The 19,325-nt window shown below is 41.6% G+C and overlaps 1 protein-coding gene across 1 annotated transcript; it reads left to right on the forward strand.

Moving 5' to 3' along the window:
- The first annotated feature begins 3,598 nt into the window (after positions 1–3,598).
- Positions 3,599–13,085, forward strand: LOC100828996. The gene is made up of 6 exons (XM_003569485.4): positions 3,599–5,030; positions 5,393–5,533; positions 5,616–7,350; positions 9,303–9,526; positions 10,410–11,314; positions 11,489–13,085. The coding sequence occupies exons 1-6, from the start codon at positions 3,750–3,752 to the stop codon at positions 12,669–12,671; spliced, it is 5,469 nt and encodes a 1,822-aa protein (XP_003569533.2). The 5' UTR covers positions 3,599–3,749; the 3' UTR covers positions 12,672–13,085.
- The last annotated feature ends 6,240 nt before the right edge of the window (positions 13,086–19,325 follow it).

Genomic DNA, 19,325 nt, shown 5'->3' on the forward strand with positions numbered 1-19,325 from the left:
GTAGGCACACCACACGCAGAGCTGCAGAAGACTGATCGACCAGCGCATATAATAAGTTTTTATATGCTTTACCAGTGCTCCGATAGCAGTATTCTTGATCTGTCGGCGAATTTAAATTCAATTTTTAGAACCACGTGGAGAGGGTCGCTTCAAAGTTGAAACTACTGGTCGGTCTTGGGCGAAATAGCACTGAAAGAAGCCAAAAAGAAAACAGAAGGAAAAATAGTGTACATTTTCAGATAAAAAAATGTTTGGCACGATATCGGGTATGACCAAAAGGACCAATAAGCATGATATTTCGGTTTACAACTTAGCCGGTGCTGATTTTGTTACGAGCAGGGCAGCAGTTAGAGAGAGCTGTTTGGCAACAGGTCTATGTCCACCAGAGATAGAATACATGGACCAACCATGCATTACAGGCCGATATATCACGCTGATCATGCAGTCTCCTGAAAATTCGGTTGTTGATTCGACAGCGACATTCCTCTCCGCTTTGCAAATTAACTGGCCCGCACATACAGGCTCGCAAGCTGCAATCGCAAGAGCAAGACTGGCCACCCTCTGCTTTGAACCATCGTCTTTTGGCTTTTGCCTGACAGCCTGAGCTATCACCTATCCAGTAATCCAGTTTATGTTTTTTCTTTTTCTTTGAAGAGGCTACCGTAACGAGAAATTTCAGTTCTCCAACAGAGGTGCTCGGTCGGTTACATCAGCTAGCTATGCATGCGTTGGGAGTCATCATGGATGTGACCATGCTCACCAATGAGAAGCATCATGCCGAAAAGTGCGCAAGTTGATCCACGCTTTTGCAGCGTCCATGCAATACGCAGACGCTTCTACCGAACGCGAAGGTCATATGGATTGCTTTGCAGGTAAGCTAGGCCACTGTTATCTCATGAATGCTGAATTTCTGATGACACAGAAGAAAACATAACCAGCAGTTATCCAAGAAATCAACAAGGAGGCGGCAATTCATGAATGCTGAATTTTTGATGACAGAAGAAAACATAACCGGCAGTTATCCGAGAAATCAAAGAGGCGGCGGCAATTTGGGCGGAGAGAGAAAGGCGATCGGAGGAGTCAGAGGGCTTGGGATGCTTGGGAGGCGCTGTGGCACCTCAACGTAAGGGCATGTACAATGCAAAATGCTTGGACAAGTGCTTACGAAAATAAACCAAAATTTCTTAAGCACCAGTGCTTATTTGTATAGAGGAGGTGCCAAGTTAGGCATTTGTTTAGTCTAAATAAGCACCGGTGCTTAACAAAAACCAGTTAATTTTTATAAGCACCCATCTAGGCATCTTTGCATTGCATTGTACATGTTCTAATTAGAGAACAACGGGATGGATTTTAGAGGGACAAACATCACGTGGAGCGTTCTCAGGACCCTAAATTGTCCCCCTTTAGATTTGAGAATTACCAGGCCACTGTTATATCTCCTAAATCCTGAATTCCTGATGACAGTAAAAAAACAGAGCTGACAGTTATGCGAGAATGTATATTAACGAGGCGGCGGCAATTTGGGCATAAAGAGAAAGTATGTCGGGGGAGTCGGAAGGGCTCGAGATGCTTCGGGAGGGCACCGTAGCACCTCAACGCAATTAGACAACACCGGGAGGGATTTTTTAAGAGGGGCAAACATGACGTGGGGCGGACTCTAAATTGTTCCCCGATAGATTTGAGAATAATGCGCGGTTGTGTTCGTCGTACATGGCGCTCGTTGGACTGAATTTTGTTGTGTGGTTTGCGGATTGAAATACCACATGGTAGGAAGAAATGAAGAACCGATAGGAAAGACAATTCTCATCGTTAATTAGTCCCAAACTAACTAATCATTCACGTGCACCCATGTCAACGTGCTGACAAGTCAAACATAACAGCAGCGAGATTGACTTCTGTTGATCATATCATGCGACTGTTCTAGCATGGACACGAATGTCGATGCCGGCCAGGTTGATATGATTGTTAATTTTAACATAGATGTCGACGATATTAAAATCACATACATAGCTCGTCAACATCACTGATGCCGCGTTCTATGTTTATCAACCGAAAAGAATCACCATATGATAATTTATTAAAAAGCTTACATAGAGTTAATCATGAAAATTGTTAAGCGTATCTTTGATTGATGGAAGAATTGCTCGCACATTATCTATTTTGATTCTTTATCTCAGTTTATGATAACACTAAAGCAATACAATGTTTTGGTCTCCTTTATTTCATTGTATAATAGATATGATTGATACTAAATTTCATTACTGAATTCCATGAGCATAGGCAAATACAATAGACAAATTAATTCATAGCAACGCATGGACATCCCCACAATATTGATATGACTATACAAATGTTTTCCTTTTTATTTTTTCTTGATCGCCGTGATTGCCTGGATTTGATTGCTAGCTTTTCTTGTCTAGGACAATACTAAAGACATGTCAATTTGTGAAACACGAGGCATGACAACAGATGACACATGACAACGCAACTATGAGACGCAAAAAGACATCAAGACAAAACACAAGAACATGGCAACCGTGAGACACAAGGCATGACAACACGTCGTACAAAGCAGAACAATTATGGGCCAATAAATACATGACAACTACGAAACATAACACCATGCCAAAGACACAAGGCAAGCGAATTACGGGAAGTAAAAAAGCAAAATATTTACGAGATACAACACATGACAAAGACATAATGAAAGAAAGTTATGAACATAGAAGATAGGAAAACTCTATACACAACGCATAACAAATCATGTCGTCACAAAAAAAAGGAAGGACACCTATAAGACATAACACGTGACAAAAACATAAACTTGGACGATTACGATTTGTAATTCGAATTGCCGATCTAGAAAACAAAACCAACCTCTCCAGAATCTCCGTGAATGCTTGTCCCATAGGCCGATAGGCGACATCCACACTTGATTTATCCATTTTATTACGTTCGGGAGTCATTCACACTTGATATAACAAGTAAGCTAGCAGTGCTTGCATTTTGGATCCAAACTGTACAATCTGAACTCTTGACAGTATATACGTTCGACACGACCACGAAAAAATACAAATGGATTTACAAAATGCCCCATTAACATTTATGATTTTGTTATGATCGATCAAGCTTTTACTTTTCCAAGGTGCTCCCTTATTCAGCCATACTCCAATCACACACTTGAGTGTGAATGAGTAGAGAGGGGGAGGGTGGCAACAATGACATCGTCGCAAAGAAGAAAGGACAACTGAATAAACGAGAGAAAAAGTGACAAATGGTATGTGTAGTGAGAGCTATTCACTCCGATCCTAAATTGTTGTCGTTGTTTTAATACAAATTTGAACTAAAACAACGACAATAGTTTAGGATCAGGAGAATAAAAGAGTTGCAAGCACACGATAGCATTCTTAACACGGTCGTCGCCATAAACATCCAAAAGCTAAAGAAGTTCGAATTTTTTGTAGAGAACGTCTTGAAAAGCCCACATTTGAGAAAGCGATTGGCCCAGAAAAATACGAGCCCCATCTGTGATTCGCAGGTGTCTCGAATTCTCGACGGCTGACGTAATTTCCCCCTCCCCGTAACCCTCTTCTCCCCCAGACCCTGTCCCCCTGGCCGCAACGCCGCACCCTACTTGGAACGCGAAGTCAGAGTCTGAAGGTTGAGCGAGCGACCCCCTCCCCCCCAAAACCCTTGTCAGCTCTGGCCCAGCAGTGCGATCGCCTCTCCCGTCTGTGCATCTCCCCCTGATGCCTCCGTCGACACCCAAGCGGCGGCGCGGCGCCGCCGCCTCCCCCGGTGGCCGGAAGAAGCAGAAGCGCCTGGACGCCATCTGCGACGTCGCGCCGGCGCCTCCACGGGGCTGCGGCGGCGACGACGGCGATGATTCCGACGGGGAGGTTGTCCGCCGGAGCACGCGGGCGCGCCGCGCGCCCACCATGCTTGACACCTCGCCGGCCCCGTCGCCCCGCCCCAAGAGGTCCCGCCGCGGCGGGGACGTGGTCGGGTCCAGCGGGAGCTCGCGGAGAGGGGGCAAGGGTAGGGCACGGCCCGATGCGGATGCCCGAATGGTGGACGAGGATGAGGATGAGGAGGACGACGGAGAAAATGTTGTGTGGCGCTCGCGGCTGCGGGATAGGGTTAAGGGGAAGGCCGGGGCGGGGAGGCGAGTGAGGACCCTGTGGTTCGAAGATGAAGACGGCGAGGAATATGATGCGAAGACGGTGGTTGTGGATGTGCGGGATGGGGCTAAGAAAGAGGAGGGGCAGGAAACCGGAGGTTTGCCATCACGAGAAGTGGGTGAGAGGGAGATCAATTTAACCATAGATTTGAATGTCGAACATGAGTCTGTGGAGGGTGTCACTATAGTAGAAGAGCAAGAGGAGGAAAATGGTGGAGGGCAGGAGGAGGAAGGAGAAGAAATTGGTACTGCAACTGATCTACACGAAGACAACGTGGAGGAAGTGGGGGAGGAGGATGGCTTGCAAGGGGAAGAGAAAACTGACGAGTTAGCCTGTGATGAGAATACCTATGCTGCTGGGTCTGGCAATTTAGGGGGAAATGATCAGCTTGATGTGGAGATTGCAGAAGTGAGGAATCTTCCAGATGAGCAGCAAATGGAACTGGATGATTGTGGTCCTGGTGAGCAAGTGGAAGAGGTCCGGCGGGATGAGCAGATGGATGATGCCCCAAATGTAGTATTGCCTGAGGATGCTCTGATTGAGAGAGTGGGAAAAGCTTTGGTTTCAGATGCAAAACGGGTAGTAGTAGAGGTTAAAGAAGGAAGGAGGTGTGGGCTATGTGGAGGGGGAACTGATGGAAAACCACCTAGGGTTGCACTGCATGATACCGCCGACAGCGAGAATGAAGCCTATGAGGGTGCTTTGCCTTCAGAGGAACCAAACTATGATATCCTGGATGGGTTCAGTAATGATCCTGGATGGCTCGGAAGGTTATTGGGCCCGATAAATGATCGATTTGGCATTTCTCGTGTCTGGGTTCATCTGAACTGTGCAGTTTGGAGTCCTGAGGTCTGTGCAGTATATCTTAAAATTCTTATATGTGTTATTTGAAGGTGTATGTTGAGTTCCTTTTTTGTTCGCTGCATAACTTTGCTGTACCTTAGCTCTGTTTTGTACATGCATACATCCAGCAATGCCCATGTCAATGCCCCTTCTTGACTGGCATGATTGTATTTCCTGAAAATAGTATGTCCTGCCATGTGGTTATGGATCAGCACTTGTTTCTGTGGATTGCTGACTGAAGTTCAAGATAATGCGTTAGAAATAAAACCTTCCAAATGCATCATATACTGCATCCTAGTGATATTTATTTTTTATGTATTGTATGTATTGGTGATGTGAAAATCCATTCTTTTGTGGTCAAATTTCAGGTTTACTTTGCTGGTTTAGGACGCCTTAAAAATGTAAGAGCTGCACTTTGCCGTGGAAGGCTTTTGAAGTGCAGTCGATGCGGCAGACCTGGAGCAACTATTGGGTGTCGTGTTGACCGATGTCCGAAAACCTACCATTTGGTAATCACCTTGTGCTTTTAGAGTACACTCCATCATTCTGTCATTGCCCTTTAATATGTATTCTTTTTCTCTCCATATGTAGCCTTGTAGTCGTACAGAAGCCTGCATATTTGATCACCGGAAGTTTCTTATAACCTGCAATGATCATCGACATCTCTTCCAACCCCAAGGAAATAAGTATGCTGAACTACTCAGGAAGATTAAGATAAAGAAGATGAAGGCTGATATCAGAAAGATGTCACAGGATGCGTGCAGAAAGGATATAGAGGCTGAAGAGAAATGGTTAGAGAATTGTGGGGATGATGAAGAATTCTTGAAACGTGAGGGGAAGAGGCTAAACAGAGATCTTTTGAGAATTGCACCTGTTTACATAGGAGGTTCTTCTGAAAATGGAAAGTCATACCGTGGTTGGGAATCTGTTGCTGGGCTTAGTACTGTTATTCAGAGCATGAAGGAAGTGGTGATACTGCCTCTTTTGTATCCTGAGTTCTTTAGCTCGTTAGGTCTCACACCACCAAGAGGAGTTCTGCTGCATGGTCACCCTGGTACTGGTAAAACACTTGTTGTACGGGCACTAATAGGGGCATGTTCTCAAGGGGGCAGAAGGATTGCTTATTTTGCTCGGAAAGGTGCTGATTGTTTGGGCAAGTATGTTGGTGACGCTGAGAGGCAGTTACGACTTCTGTTTCAGGTAGCTGAAAAATGCCAACCTTCTATCATATTTTTTGATGAGATTGATGGCTTAGCACCTAGTAGATCCAGACAACAAGACCAGACACACAATTCAGTTGTAGCGACTTTACTCTCATTGCTTGATGGTTTGAAATCAAGAGGCTCAGTTATAGTAATTGGGGCCACGAATCGTCCTGAAGCTATTGATCCCGCTCTTAGGAGACCAGGACGGTTTGATCGTGAGATTTACTTCCCGCTCCCAACCCTCGAGGATAGGTCTGCTATTCTTTCATTGCACACAAAGAACTGGCCAAGTCCTATTTCAGGTGCATTCCTCTCAGCTGTTGCAAGCCAAACTATTGGATACGCTGGTGCTGATTTGCAGGCAATTTGCACCCAAGCTGCATTAAATGCTCTCAAAAGGACTTGCCCGTTGCAGGATATTTTACGCTCCGCCGAGAAAGGAACTGAGCAGGGACGACTTCCTCTACCATCAATTGATGTAGAGGAAAGGGATTGGTTGTCTGCTCTTGCAGCTGCTCCTCCACCCTGTTCACAAAGAGAAGCAGGAATTGCTGTAAATGATCTAGTTTCCTCTCCTCTTGATTCCTATCTTTTGCCATGCCTTCTTAAACCATTACTCCACCTTCTTATTTCCCTCTATTTGGACGAACGGATCTGGTTACCTTCATCTCTTCTGAAGGCATCTGCCTGTATAAAGCAAGTTGTCTTTTCATCTATGGAAAAGAATAATGTGCCTCACACTTTCTGGTCTTCCTATCTTCCATCTTTGATACAGCAGAAAGATTTTGCAAATAGAATTGGAGCAATCCTGTCAAGCTATGGTCTAACAGCGTCTCAACTAGGCAATCATGGTTCAGTGGTGCCAAGTCACAATGAACAACACGAAAAGTTTGACGACCGCAGGTTGAATTCCACTGGTTCTCCAATAAAAGGAGGGTTAGCACATAAGTTATCAGGTTTTCGAGCTTTAGTTGCTGGAGCACCCAGATCAGGCCAGCGACATCTAATCCGTTGCATTCTTCATGGTTTTATGGGTCATATTGTAATACACAAGCTTGATCTTGCAACTATGGCACAAGAGGGAAATGGTGACATCCTCAATGGATTGACACAAATTCTTCGTAAGTTGCCTATTTTCTTTTCCTTCCGATATGCTGACTGGGAAATTACCAGTTGACTTAACTTTCGTGTTATCCCTGTAACTTAATGTGTGTTCTGTTTCTTTATTTAATACTATCTGTGTGCATGTAACAGAGGCTTGGGTTGAATAAAATCTCCACCAACCTCGATCTAAATAAAAATGAGACTGATTATTTGAAATGAATGTCCTCCAAGTTGTATGTAAAAGAGAATCAATGATAAAGTCATCACCTCTCTTCAGGCTTAAATTGTTTACTTTCTAACCATATCTTTTTATGAAATATCATGGTGCTACCGTTGCCGACAACTTAAATTGCGTTAGCACAAGCACTTTTTAGCCAAAGAGAAGTAAAATCTGAAAACTTGTTTTTATCAAGAATGGTAATTATGTGAAGGTACTTATGCACTCATTGTCAGGGGAGGGCCTACGGCCCGTGCTACCCGGGCTGTAGCACGGGTCTGGCCCAGGTGGAGAATACATGGTATGTTACTTCTTTTTAACCCACATAATTGTTTCCAGGTAACTTAGCCCCTCCAGCCAGGCCCAGCATAGCCCCTCCACTCCCCAGCCCAACATTGTACAGCCCACATGGCATCCCTGGCGCTAGCTCGCTTGCTCGGTGCATCGATCGGTCAATCCAGCTTGCGCGGCTCGTCGTCTCTGCACTGCCCGATTCCCCAACTTGAGAAACCAGCCCAAACCCAAGCCTCCGAATCCCTAGCCTTGCCACAACGAGCGGTGCTGCTTTTGGCACAACACACGACGCACATAACACAAAGTGACGCAGGCGGACGATGGTGTTTTTGGTTTGTGCTTCAAAAAAAAAATCTTGCATTTGAAATTTGAAAAACGGTCCATGATTAATCATCGGTAGTTGTTCTTTGAGGTCTATTTAGATGGAGAGATTCTATCAATGATCTACCATTTGTAGCTTTTTTTACTTTCTTTAGAAACGACCAAAGTGTTTGTGCCGATATCTATGTACTTTTACTATTGTACAATTTTATTGTGGTACATCAAAATTTTGAGTGTCATAAGTTAGCCCCCTCCTTTGTTTGTCACTGGGTCCGCCACTGCTCATTGTGTGTCTTTCTTGTGACATGAAGTTGCATTTTCTCTGTAAAGTTCATCGGAAATTAGATAGTAAGTTGAGCATATTAATAATATGTACCTACATTTGACAATTTAAGTTAACTTGTTCAGTCCGGAGGTTTTACCATTTGAGGTTAAATTCGTTTCAATTGAGCTGAATGTTTCCAAGTTAGATTGGTGAACACAAATTCACATATGCACTGAAGATTGATGCACCATACAAATGATACTTCTGTATAGATTGATGGAATGCCAACCTATATCTTGCCTGATGTAAATTGTCAGACTCAATTTAGCTGAACCAGTATCCTTTTTGGGCCACATCATCTGAGTTTATAAGCCATTTTCACACCACCATTCTATAATGTTGATTTAGTGATTTAGGTTCATGCAGGAAATGGCCCTTTCTTTTGCGCTTAAACCCAGCTTCTCCTATAAGCCGAACACTAAATTCGTTTAGGCATCCAAACTATTCCCTCCGATCCATAATAAGTGTCTCAGCTTTAGTACAACTTTGTTCTAAATCTGAGACATTTATTATGGACCGGAGGGAGTAGTAATCTCATTGCTAGTTTAGAAGCCTAAACAAATTTAATGTTCGGCTTATGGTAGAGCTGGGGAAGGGGCAGTTTCTGGGAGAAGCTAAAATTAGGCCTAAAAGAAGGGGGCCATAACTGGTGCCTTTCTTCTTTATAGGAAAATGGTGTCATGCCCCAGTCCTTTCTAGTTGTGTGCAATGATGTATTGTCTATCTGTCTATTACTCAACCAGTATCCTTCATTTGTTTCTAATGGATATGAGTAAATAACCATAAATTTTTGTTTGCTCTTCCTTGACTAGTGAAAGGCCTAAACATTGGAAGGTGCATAATCTACATGCCTAGAATTGACTTGTGGGCAGTCAACAAGGCCCATGAACTGGAAACAGGAGATCATGCCCTCAATATGGGGACAAGCAAGTTAGCCACATCTCCAGTTGAAAGCATGACAAAATGCTCTGAAATTTGGAATACATTGGTTGATCAGATGGGTTCATTGTTAGCTTCTGCGTCCATAACTGTTCTGGTAAGCTTCATTTGTACTGTTCATGCCATATACTCCATCTTTTTTTAATAGATATGTATGCATATTCATATTGGCCTTTCCCATAAAATACCATGAAGGAATTGTGCACGGTGAGTTCATGGCTAATATACTGAGATTCAGGTTCATTAACATGGTGACTAGAGCCCTGGCGATTTCTATTCATACAATATTATCACCTTGTTTGTATATTTTTCCTTTGAGTGATATATAATAAACTAAACAAAAACGTGTTATGGACAAATAATGTCCAGAGCTACTCTTGGTAAGAAATAATTAGTAGTTTAGTACATAGTTGCAGGGTTAGTCACTATATCTCTGTCTCATATATTCACATAAATGGGAGGAAATTTAATTGGAATGACCTATATTATTGTAGGATGGTTTACATTTTAGTAGCTCTTTAAATCATGCCTTTGGCCCTAGAAGAGAAAAAAAGGCACGCAGTGTTGTGTAATAGAAGGAGTCTAGGCACCCATTTGGTGTTGTGATCTGTTCTTGCTGCAACCTGGATTTGCTCCAGAGGCTAGTTCTGAGTAGTTTGTACCTGGGAGAATCATTGCTCAATTAAATTGTTCAATTTTGTACTGTAGTATCTCGCCATGGATCTTAATAGCAACAATTATGATGTGCTTAACCATGTATTTATTATGGGATATGTTTGTGCAAATGATAATTAGCTGGTGTATTCATTTGTTGCTGCCTTGCTGGTTGACTTTTTATCTCATGTTTGTGTAGAGCATGTTTAATGTTGGGTTACCGCCATTGGCTATTGCCCCTTACATTCTCGGATTTGCGATTTAGTGGTAGTTAGCTGGCCTCTTTATATTTACATGGGGTACTTTAGCTGATAATTTGCTTACAGGCCACTAGTGAGCTAAAGTTTCAAGACCTTCCAAGCAGAGTAAATCACTTCTTCAGCACACATGTTGTGGATCAATGTCTTGCTTCTTCAGAGCACACTATACCAAGGTTCTCTGTGAATGTTGACAGCTACAGTAGCTGGGACGAGGTGCTAGATTCATGTGCTACGCGGTTATCACATGACTTAATTCAGCAACATGTTCAGTTGCTGCATGACAGAGCTCATAATAATCATGATGAACAGAAAAAAGTCTTTGCTCGCATGGAAAGTAGTGCACTAGGTGAATGTAAATCTTCCTTTTGCATTGATAAGCAATCCTCATGCCCTACTAACCTGGCAACGTGCAGTTCTCAGCTACAGCCACCAACATCTGATGTGAAAGATAAAGAGGAAAATGCTGAGAAACTTGATTTTCTTGGGAGTGTCTCAAGAAAACCTTCTAGTGGAATTGTGAAGGGCAATGAATCACTTGCTATTATTGCCTTCGGAATTCAGATACTGCAGCACCCACAGTTCTCTAAACTTTGTTGGGTTACCTCAAAATTACGGGAAGGCCCCTGCACTGATATAAATGGACCATGGAAAGGCTGGCCATTTAATTCCTGTTTATTGCATAGCAGTTCCTCACCTGATAAGTCATTGTCTGAAGGAAACAATATTCTTAAGGGCAAGGAAAAGGCTCTTTGTGTGAGAGGATTGGTCGCTGTTGGTTTATCAGCATATAGAGGTGTCTATGTGTCTGTTATGGAAGTCTGTGCTGAGGTGAGAAAGGTCTTGGAACTGCTAGTTGGACAGATCCAAATTAAAATTTTGGAAAAGAAAAGTCGATATCGCTACTTTCATATTCTATCTCAAGTAGCTTATCTGGATGACATGGTGAACAGCTGGGCATACACCTTCCAAAGGTATGCCTTACAAGTTTTTCTTTTTGTTACTGTTGATCTCCACTATTGTTTCTTTTTCAAGTAACGTAAAATATAGAGCTCTGTATCAGCACAAATATGTTGGTACATAATATTGCTGATCTCGTGACAAATCGTGCTGACCTTTTGTTTTCTTCCCTTTGCTTTCATCTACAGATTACATCCTAACAATATGACAATAGCATCAGGTACAAAGATAACAAGTCTAGGAAAGACATGCGCAAGAGAGTGTGGAAGTACTGGCTGCAATACAGAAAGCAATTTACTTGTTGCTCCTGCTGGCTCTACTGAGGTCCAACACACTTCAGCCAAACACTCACGTGACCATCCAGTTGGCCCTACTTGTGGTAGTGTGATGCAAGATAGTCCAGCCCAACAAGGTCCAGGACAACTTGAGTGTAACCTTGATAATGATCATTTGACATCTATATCCAGCATGGATACAGTGGAACATGACCTTTCCCATTCAGCTTCACATGATGTGCGCAAGGGTCCCCTTGCACCTCCAGATACAGTAATAAATGATAGAGGATCTGGTGGAGTAAACAACAATAGAAAAATGTCCAGAGTAACCAATGGTGAAGAGACGTGCACACCAGATATTCAAATATCTGAAAACCTCACAAAATCTGTTGAAAAATTCAATAATGTGCAAAGGGCAGAAAATTCTGGTGTATTCTCAGCTAGTATTGAGAATGTAGAAGTCTCCCGGAATATGTTGTCTTCCGAAGCTCATGGCAATGGGAATGAGCAGAACATAACTTTTTTGTCGAAGGATGTTGAATCAGGTCAACAGCAAGATGGCATGATGGATTCCTCAGTTCCAAAATCGTCATGTTTCTACAAATGTTGTTCTCCATGCTTCCATGCTGTTTATAAGTTGTCTCATGATGTTCTTTCAAATTCAGTACGGACTAATCTGCATTGTTTAACCGTTGATGATATGCATGACACTCTCTCATCTTGGTCATTGAATCTACTAGCAACAGTTAGAAAATGGTATAGCTCTCAAGATGTGGTTGGGTGTAAAGAACTTTTTGGAAAAAGGCATGATCTAGATGTCACCTCAGAGCATTGTGTTTGTCAGACTGATGCTAGTTTTGTTTCAAGGGATTGTATGTGCCACTTGGAAAGCAATGGAGAGGCTGGAATCATTAATAAGAAGAGCCATTCTCTATGTGAACAATCATTAAGTTTTTTCTTTAAGCATGGCGTGTTGATGCCACCAGATCTCACTGCAGGAACCACACTCCATTGCAGCTTTAGAAGATTATGTGTTTGCTCAATACCAGGAACAATTTCTATGTTGTTCAGTTCTCAAGTGGATGCAATAATTTGAGCTGATGAAATACTGCGTGTTCCTCACTGCTAAAGATGCCACAGTTTATAACTTTGCTCTGAGCTGACCAACTTCCAGTGTTGTACATACCATAAGATTAACAAGTCTTCTGTTACTCATGGGATCCGTTGCTTTCTATTTGGTAGCTTCTGTTTTCTCATCGTTGATGATCTTTCTCAAGCTAGCCTTCTGCAAATAAATTGCCTTTATTGGTTGAAGAGAAGTGAAGCAATTTGTCTTCCGTTCGTTAATTAAGTGGCTCTGTTGTAGACAAGGACTGCTGTTACTGATGCTTGAATGCGTAGAACTATCTGAATGATGATGCCTCTTCAATTCTCATTGTGTTCGGTATTATAACTCAATTAATCCATCAAGTTGAAACAAGGTTGACAAATAAAAACAGGTTTGGGTGTACCTTGAGGCTTGTCACCACTATGCTTTCTGTTGAGCAACTAGCATTCAGCTTGATAGTTCTGTGTATTTAGTCTGCTGTTACTGATGCAGCACAAGGTTGTGGAGGAATAACTTCACAAGGTTGTGGAGGAATAACTCCACCTTGCTGCTACAATATAGACAGCACAAATGTTGAAGGAACCACTTCAACGTGCTGCACTAGATATCGCTCTAGGGGTGGGGAACTGCCAAGAGTTTAATCCAAACTCTTAACACACAAGATCTAAGACAAAGAACATAAAGTGCTCTTTATTGATAGGTAGTGGTACATAGTCTGCCCCAAGATAGAGGTGTGGACCTCTATTTATAGGCCTCAAGAGTTTGCGCTACTTAGCTCTACTTATAACTAGAAACTTCTAGGGAACACTACTCAAAGCTAGGAAAATATCCTAGTTACAACTTATAGTAGAACACTCTAGAAACTACCACAACACTTATGATTAAAAGACAAGTTACTTAGAATATAGTAGAAGTGTGTAGAAGACTTGAGAGATCTGACTTTTATTTTATTTTGGTTTTCTCTACTGTCTCTCGTCAGTTACTTAGACATTTTTGAAATTGGAAGTGCTGTTTTTAGTTTCTTTGAATCATGTTAGTAATGGAGTTCATTGTTGGCAACAGAAGTAATGATTAGCATCATTTTGTTCATCTGGTGATAGTTGTAACTTCTACTTTTTGAACAATATGGATAAAACAATTAACTTTAGCTCTATCAGATGTTTGAAGCAACTATAACTGATGGGTGAGATCCCCATTGAAATCTGAATATGCAATTGTTATCTCACATAATAGGCCAAGTGGCTGACTACTGCCAATTACGTGGCATAGCCATGCATTGAGCTGATTGGCTGACTATGAATGGTCGCGAATCTGTCACTAAGGTGCTGTTTGGTTGGGCTTAAAAGCGTTTTTTTGCCTTTTGTCTTATAAGCCACAAAAGCATATATTTAGGTGCTTTTGACTTTGGCTTTTTATTTATACCATCATCTAGCAATATCAAATCAAAAGCCAAAAGCCAAAGCTGAAAGCACCTAAATAGGTGTTTTTGTGGCTTATAAGCCAAAAGTAATAAGACAGTTTTAAACCCAACCAAACAGGGCCTGAGTTCTCACCTGGCCTGATCTTCTTGACCTCTTCCACCTCCCTCTCTCCTTGCAAGACTTCGATGAATCATTGAATTTCATGAGCTAAGACTTCTTATTCAGAATACTCTGGCTCCTACTGCTGATCATGAGGTCTTGCACTTCTCCTGGGGTGGGGAAGCTCCCATTTTTCTTCCAGTATGATATATACTCAAATTTTCTCAATGACCAAGCCTGCGCTCCATCTAATGGATATGGACCTGTAGTTGCATATCTAAATTCAAGGTCTTCACTTGGCTCTTCAACGACAGGCTAAATACTAGGGATAGGCTCCAATAGCGAAATATGCATGTGACCAATGATCCCAATTGTGCTATGTGACATTAGAATACCTAAGAAACCGGAGACCACATCTTCTGGAATTATCTTTTCAGCATCCACTGCTGGAACACAATGGTCTCCCTATTAATGCCAGCTTGGGCATCAGTGATCTCTTTGTTTCTGCCAAGATTGCCCCTTCGTCCAACCTTTCTTCATGGAGGCTTTCATCACAGCAGCCTGGTGTATTTGGAACCAGAGAAACACGTTTTTTTTTCTGACAATCTTAATCTTAGCACTAGCATAGGTACCTTGCCCTTTCTCTTCAAAAAGGATCTCCACTTACTCTCTTTTAGGCTTCAAGAGGAGGTTGCAGACCTCATGGCTGGTTTGCTTGGTTCTTACATACCCTCTTCTTGTACATATGTCTTGTTAAAAAAAAATACTATCGGACCCTCCCCTACAGTTTCATCGTTGGACTAGGGTTAGTTGGGAAGCAGGATGTAACTTGTTTATGCTGTAAGAATCGATGCTTTGTAATTTTCTTGATGGGCCAATTCCAGACGGTGAACTAGAACTTGTTACTGGAAACATGTTCATTATTTCTTTGGAAACAGAAAGCGCCAGATATTATCAAACTTACTGAGTCTGGTTTCTATATAGTTCGAAAGCAAACTTAAATTTATATTCGAACAAAACATAGATTGACAGTGGCCGATGTATGTGAAACTGACTCTGACTGGAATATCTAGGAACATTAGATACTATGTATCTACATTGTTCATCCTTGGGTTTTTGAGTCTTGATTATAAGTTATAGCAGGCTGTTGTTTTGTCTTTTGTCCCTGATATTTCTGTGCCTCGTGATTTTATGACTGGATCTGGCAGTGAACTTGTCTATCTCATGAGTCAGTAGGTCTACTGCCAATTATTCAAATTGTTTGTGTTGCTACAACCTATGGTTGCAAGGAAAAAACATTATCCCTCCGTCCCATATTAATTGACTCAAATTTGTCTAAACATGGACGCATCTATATACTAAAATACGTCTAGATACATGTAATATTTCGGCACTTGATATGGGACGGAGGGAGTATATAATCTTCACCTTGATAGTACTGTTTTCTTACCATGGACCCCCTTTGTTGTCTACCTCTTGCTTTCTTAAGCCTGCTTGAACAGGTTTGAGCTATCTTCAGCTGCCACAGGAATAGGCTCTCCTCGATCAAAGTTAAAACTAGTGAGAGAAGCTTTAATTATGGTGCTTCTTGATGCAAGAAAGCAGCCAGGAAACTTAACCATCTTATGTTGGCAAGCACACTAGTACTTCCTATATGGCTTTCAGAGCCTTGCACTGGCAGGTTTTTCTGAATAACTGTGTAATTTGAAGCTGATCTTTTGCAAACCAGGCAGTGCAGGTTATAATGTATAAATGGCAAATGGAGTGAACAAGGTACCAGCACAGGGTATGATGATATCTAAGGGATGTCAGCTTCTAGAACTTATTACGAAACAAACTAAATGTCTTTGACAGTCTGACTATATTATCAAGGTTCTCCACAAAAGGAAAAATAGTTTTGTATATGTATTGTGCCTTATGGCTGATCTGCGTAACTGTTTCTTCTTTTGAATGGAAAGACAAAGCAGATCTCCTGTATATTCTAAAATGAAGGACATTGAGGTTCTTTCCAGCTTTCGACCATCAGAAGTTTTTACTTGTCCATTTGGGGTGGTATAATACCAGGCTACCAGCAGATTAAGAGTGCTTATCGTGAGAAAGCTACTCATACTGCAGCATCGTAGTTTGAGTCAAGTGATTTCTGTAGATCTGATTAGAATACTGTGTACAGTTTTGTTTGTAAAGGGAGAGATGAGACATGGCATGTGAAAACTTAACAAATTGTACATCAAATTTGGAAGGTGCAGATTTCCTGTGATATAATTAATGATGTTTCATTTTTTAGTCCTAGGCAGATCTATCATCTATGCAGACTTTTCAAGCCACAGAAGGTTGGAACCATATGTTTGCAGCTAGCTTTTCCCAAGCATGTGAAATATTTGATTGGTCGAACATGCCTAGGATTGTTGGTCTTAAAACAATAATCATTATTGCCATAAGAGTGTCTCAAAAGGAAGTAAGTTTTCAGCTTACCATCTCAGTAATTTTGTATTAGGTATTTGGATTCTTATTTTTGCAATTTTGTACAGAAGTTCTGAAATGAATCATACAAGAAATGGTTATTTTGCAAATTAAAAAACCACATGGTTTAATGGACATTGAGATTGTAGGTTCCTAAGTTTTCTCTGCATAAAGGTACAAAACCTTTTTACTCAAACACTTTGCTAGCACTGAATCCAATCTGTGGTTTCATGTTTCTGAAGTGTTGTTGCTCTTTTTGAAATCTTGTAGCGAATTCACTCATCAACGTGGTTTACAAAATCTTAGCACAACAATTAGTCAAGCTGGCTTTGTATTGGTATTTCATCAAAACATTACTGAACATTACATAGCCATGAATTACTGAACATTACATAGAGATGAATTAATATTATGATTATTCCACACGGCAATGATCCATTAACATAACTGATGCGTAAAGAACAAAACATGATACATTACATAACTGATGCTTAAACCATAGTTCCACCTAGCATTCATCAAATCAAACAATAGTTCTACATAAGATAGGATTAACAAAACAACAAAACATGGTTCATTACATAACTGATGCTTACAACTACAGCTGCTAGTAAATAGGGTCATGCTTCAACCAGTACAACTGGCATTGCAATAGTAGAACTGCAATTGATGTTGGAGGCATGATTCAACAAACATCACCTGACGCTGGATGGACTGATCCATCCACCCTACCAACTGTGCAACTAAATTCATGTTTCCTAGCTACATGCATTGATCTACTGTCTGTGCCGTTGCTTGTCACACCATTTCCATAATTAAGAATCGGGAAACGATCTATCACTTCATGGACATGCACAATGACTTGTAGATTAAGAGATTTTTTGGCGACAAGACCTACTTCTGCTTGGCCAGATGTGAGTATGAACAGCTCCCTGAATTCTGCAACTATTGGGATTGGATCAGGGGCAGTATTACTCTGCGGGACTTCCATGTTGACCATCTTAGGGATTGCACACGAATGCATCTAGGCCTTCAGCTTCAGGCAACGCAGGTCCACGGGATCTAAAAACTGAACAAACTCACCACCGAGTTGATTCACTACCTGCTAAGATTTACTTAGCACAACATACAAAATGGCATCATCGTATAGCTTTCCCATCATGTAAATCTTAGCATAACATACAAAATGGCATGATTGTATTTATCATCATTGTATACCAATCTTTTGAAAGTTGATCCATTGTTGGGTTCCAAAGCATGAAAGCTTCTCCAAGTTGTTGCCTTATCCTCTCTTTATAGCATAACGTCCTTAGGTCTCAAAGCACAAGCTAAATCTTGGTCCTTAATCTGGCCATATCTTTTCAATCTTTTTAGGAGTCGATAGCCAGCCTTATCCATTCTTTGGGACTAATTTCATGCATAACCACTTAGAAAACCATGCAGCCCCTAGATCACATTGTCATTGATAAATCGAAACCCACTAGGTATCATTGGTGTATTTGACCATTCACAACCAATATCATCTATTGAGCTGCGCATTTGGTTATGAAAACGTTGGCATTATGGATGAGCCAAGCTGGCTTTGTATTTGTGTGAACATCTGCTCATGCTGTGCTTTGGGTCACCAAGAATCTGTATTATACTGCTTTCGACTTTTGATCGTGACTACTTGCTAACTCGCTGAGAAAGAAAGTGGCCTCCATTTTGTGTAAGTTCCCTCCAGCTCTCCCTTAGCATTTTGCATATGCAAGAAATTTACCCCAAAATGACTTGCCAACTATAGTGCTGCTCAATAAGTGAAGTCTTTAATAGTCTTGAAACTTCAGAACTGAAGTTTTTGTCTATCCTTTAGTTTTTGGTAGTCAGTCAATAGTTGCTGCAGCATGATTGGGCTTATCGTGTCTTCATTGTGTTCCAAATTCCAATGTGCTCATGTTATCTCTGTTGTCTATGGCTTTGTTACCCCAGATATTCTGTGGTCAGATATACCCTCTATTCCCTCTAGTACTATAAACCTGGATCTGGATCTCATCTTCTGGAAATGGTGGTGGGAGCTAGTTTTGGCTGGCTTGTGGGAACAAAAGATCAAGTGGGAAACACTACTTGTGCATCTTCCTAGATAGGGCCTCACCTAATAAGGTTGGTATCTTGTCTAATTTTGTCCCGTGATATAGTGTCCTTTTGTATCTACTTGCGTGATTTGTATTTCCTAAAAGAATATTGAATATGTTAACCAAGTTTCTTATCTACTTTGGTTTTTGGAGGAAGATTCGTCTGGCTTCTTTGCATCAAATCTGGTTTGGCAAGTATTGGGAAATGTAAAAAATTATATCACAATTATCGCCGGTGGATCTTGCTGAGATGAGAACTGCCAGAAGACAACACATCAGAACACTACTGGTAAGAGGCAAATGGGTGCGAGTCAAATACCCATCCTTTTACTTTACCTCCATGCGAGTCACCTCGCCGCGCTGAACGCTGCCACTCCTCACTCCTCAGCTTCTGACCTCCGTGTCCTCACCTTATAGGTTTAGGTGGTGGCTTTGGCACCCTTGTTACTTTCCTCTATGCCTGATTCGGCTTCTTCGTCCAATGCTTGCCACGTATGAGTGCTTCAAGAAATTGATAGATCCTGTCATCGCAACGGCACACTCGATCAATT

This window comes from Brachypodium distachyon, chromosome 2, assembly GCF_000005505.3.
Source record: "Brachypodium distachyon strain Bd21 chromosome 2, Brachypodium_distachyon_v3.0, whole genome shotgun sequence".
Lineage (NCBI taxonomy): Eukaryota > Viridiplantae > Streptophyta > Magnoliopsida > Poales > Poaceae > Brachypodium > Brachypodium distachyon.

Excerpts from the sequence above, each read along its gene's own strand:
- LOC100828996 (XM_003569485.4), top strand. The coding sequence starts at position 3,750 with ATGCCTCCGTCGACACCCAAGCGGCGGCGCGGCGCCGCCGCCTCCCCC. Across the intron at positions 7,351-9,302 it reads TGGATTGACACAAATTCTTC|TGAAAGGCCTAAACATTGGA; the intron begins GTAAGTTGCCTA and ends TTCCTTGACTAG. Across the intron at positions 9,527-10,409 it reads CTGCGTCCATAACTGTTCTG|GCCACTAGTGAGCTAAAGTT; the intron begins GTAAGCTTCATT and ends ATTTGCTTACAG.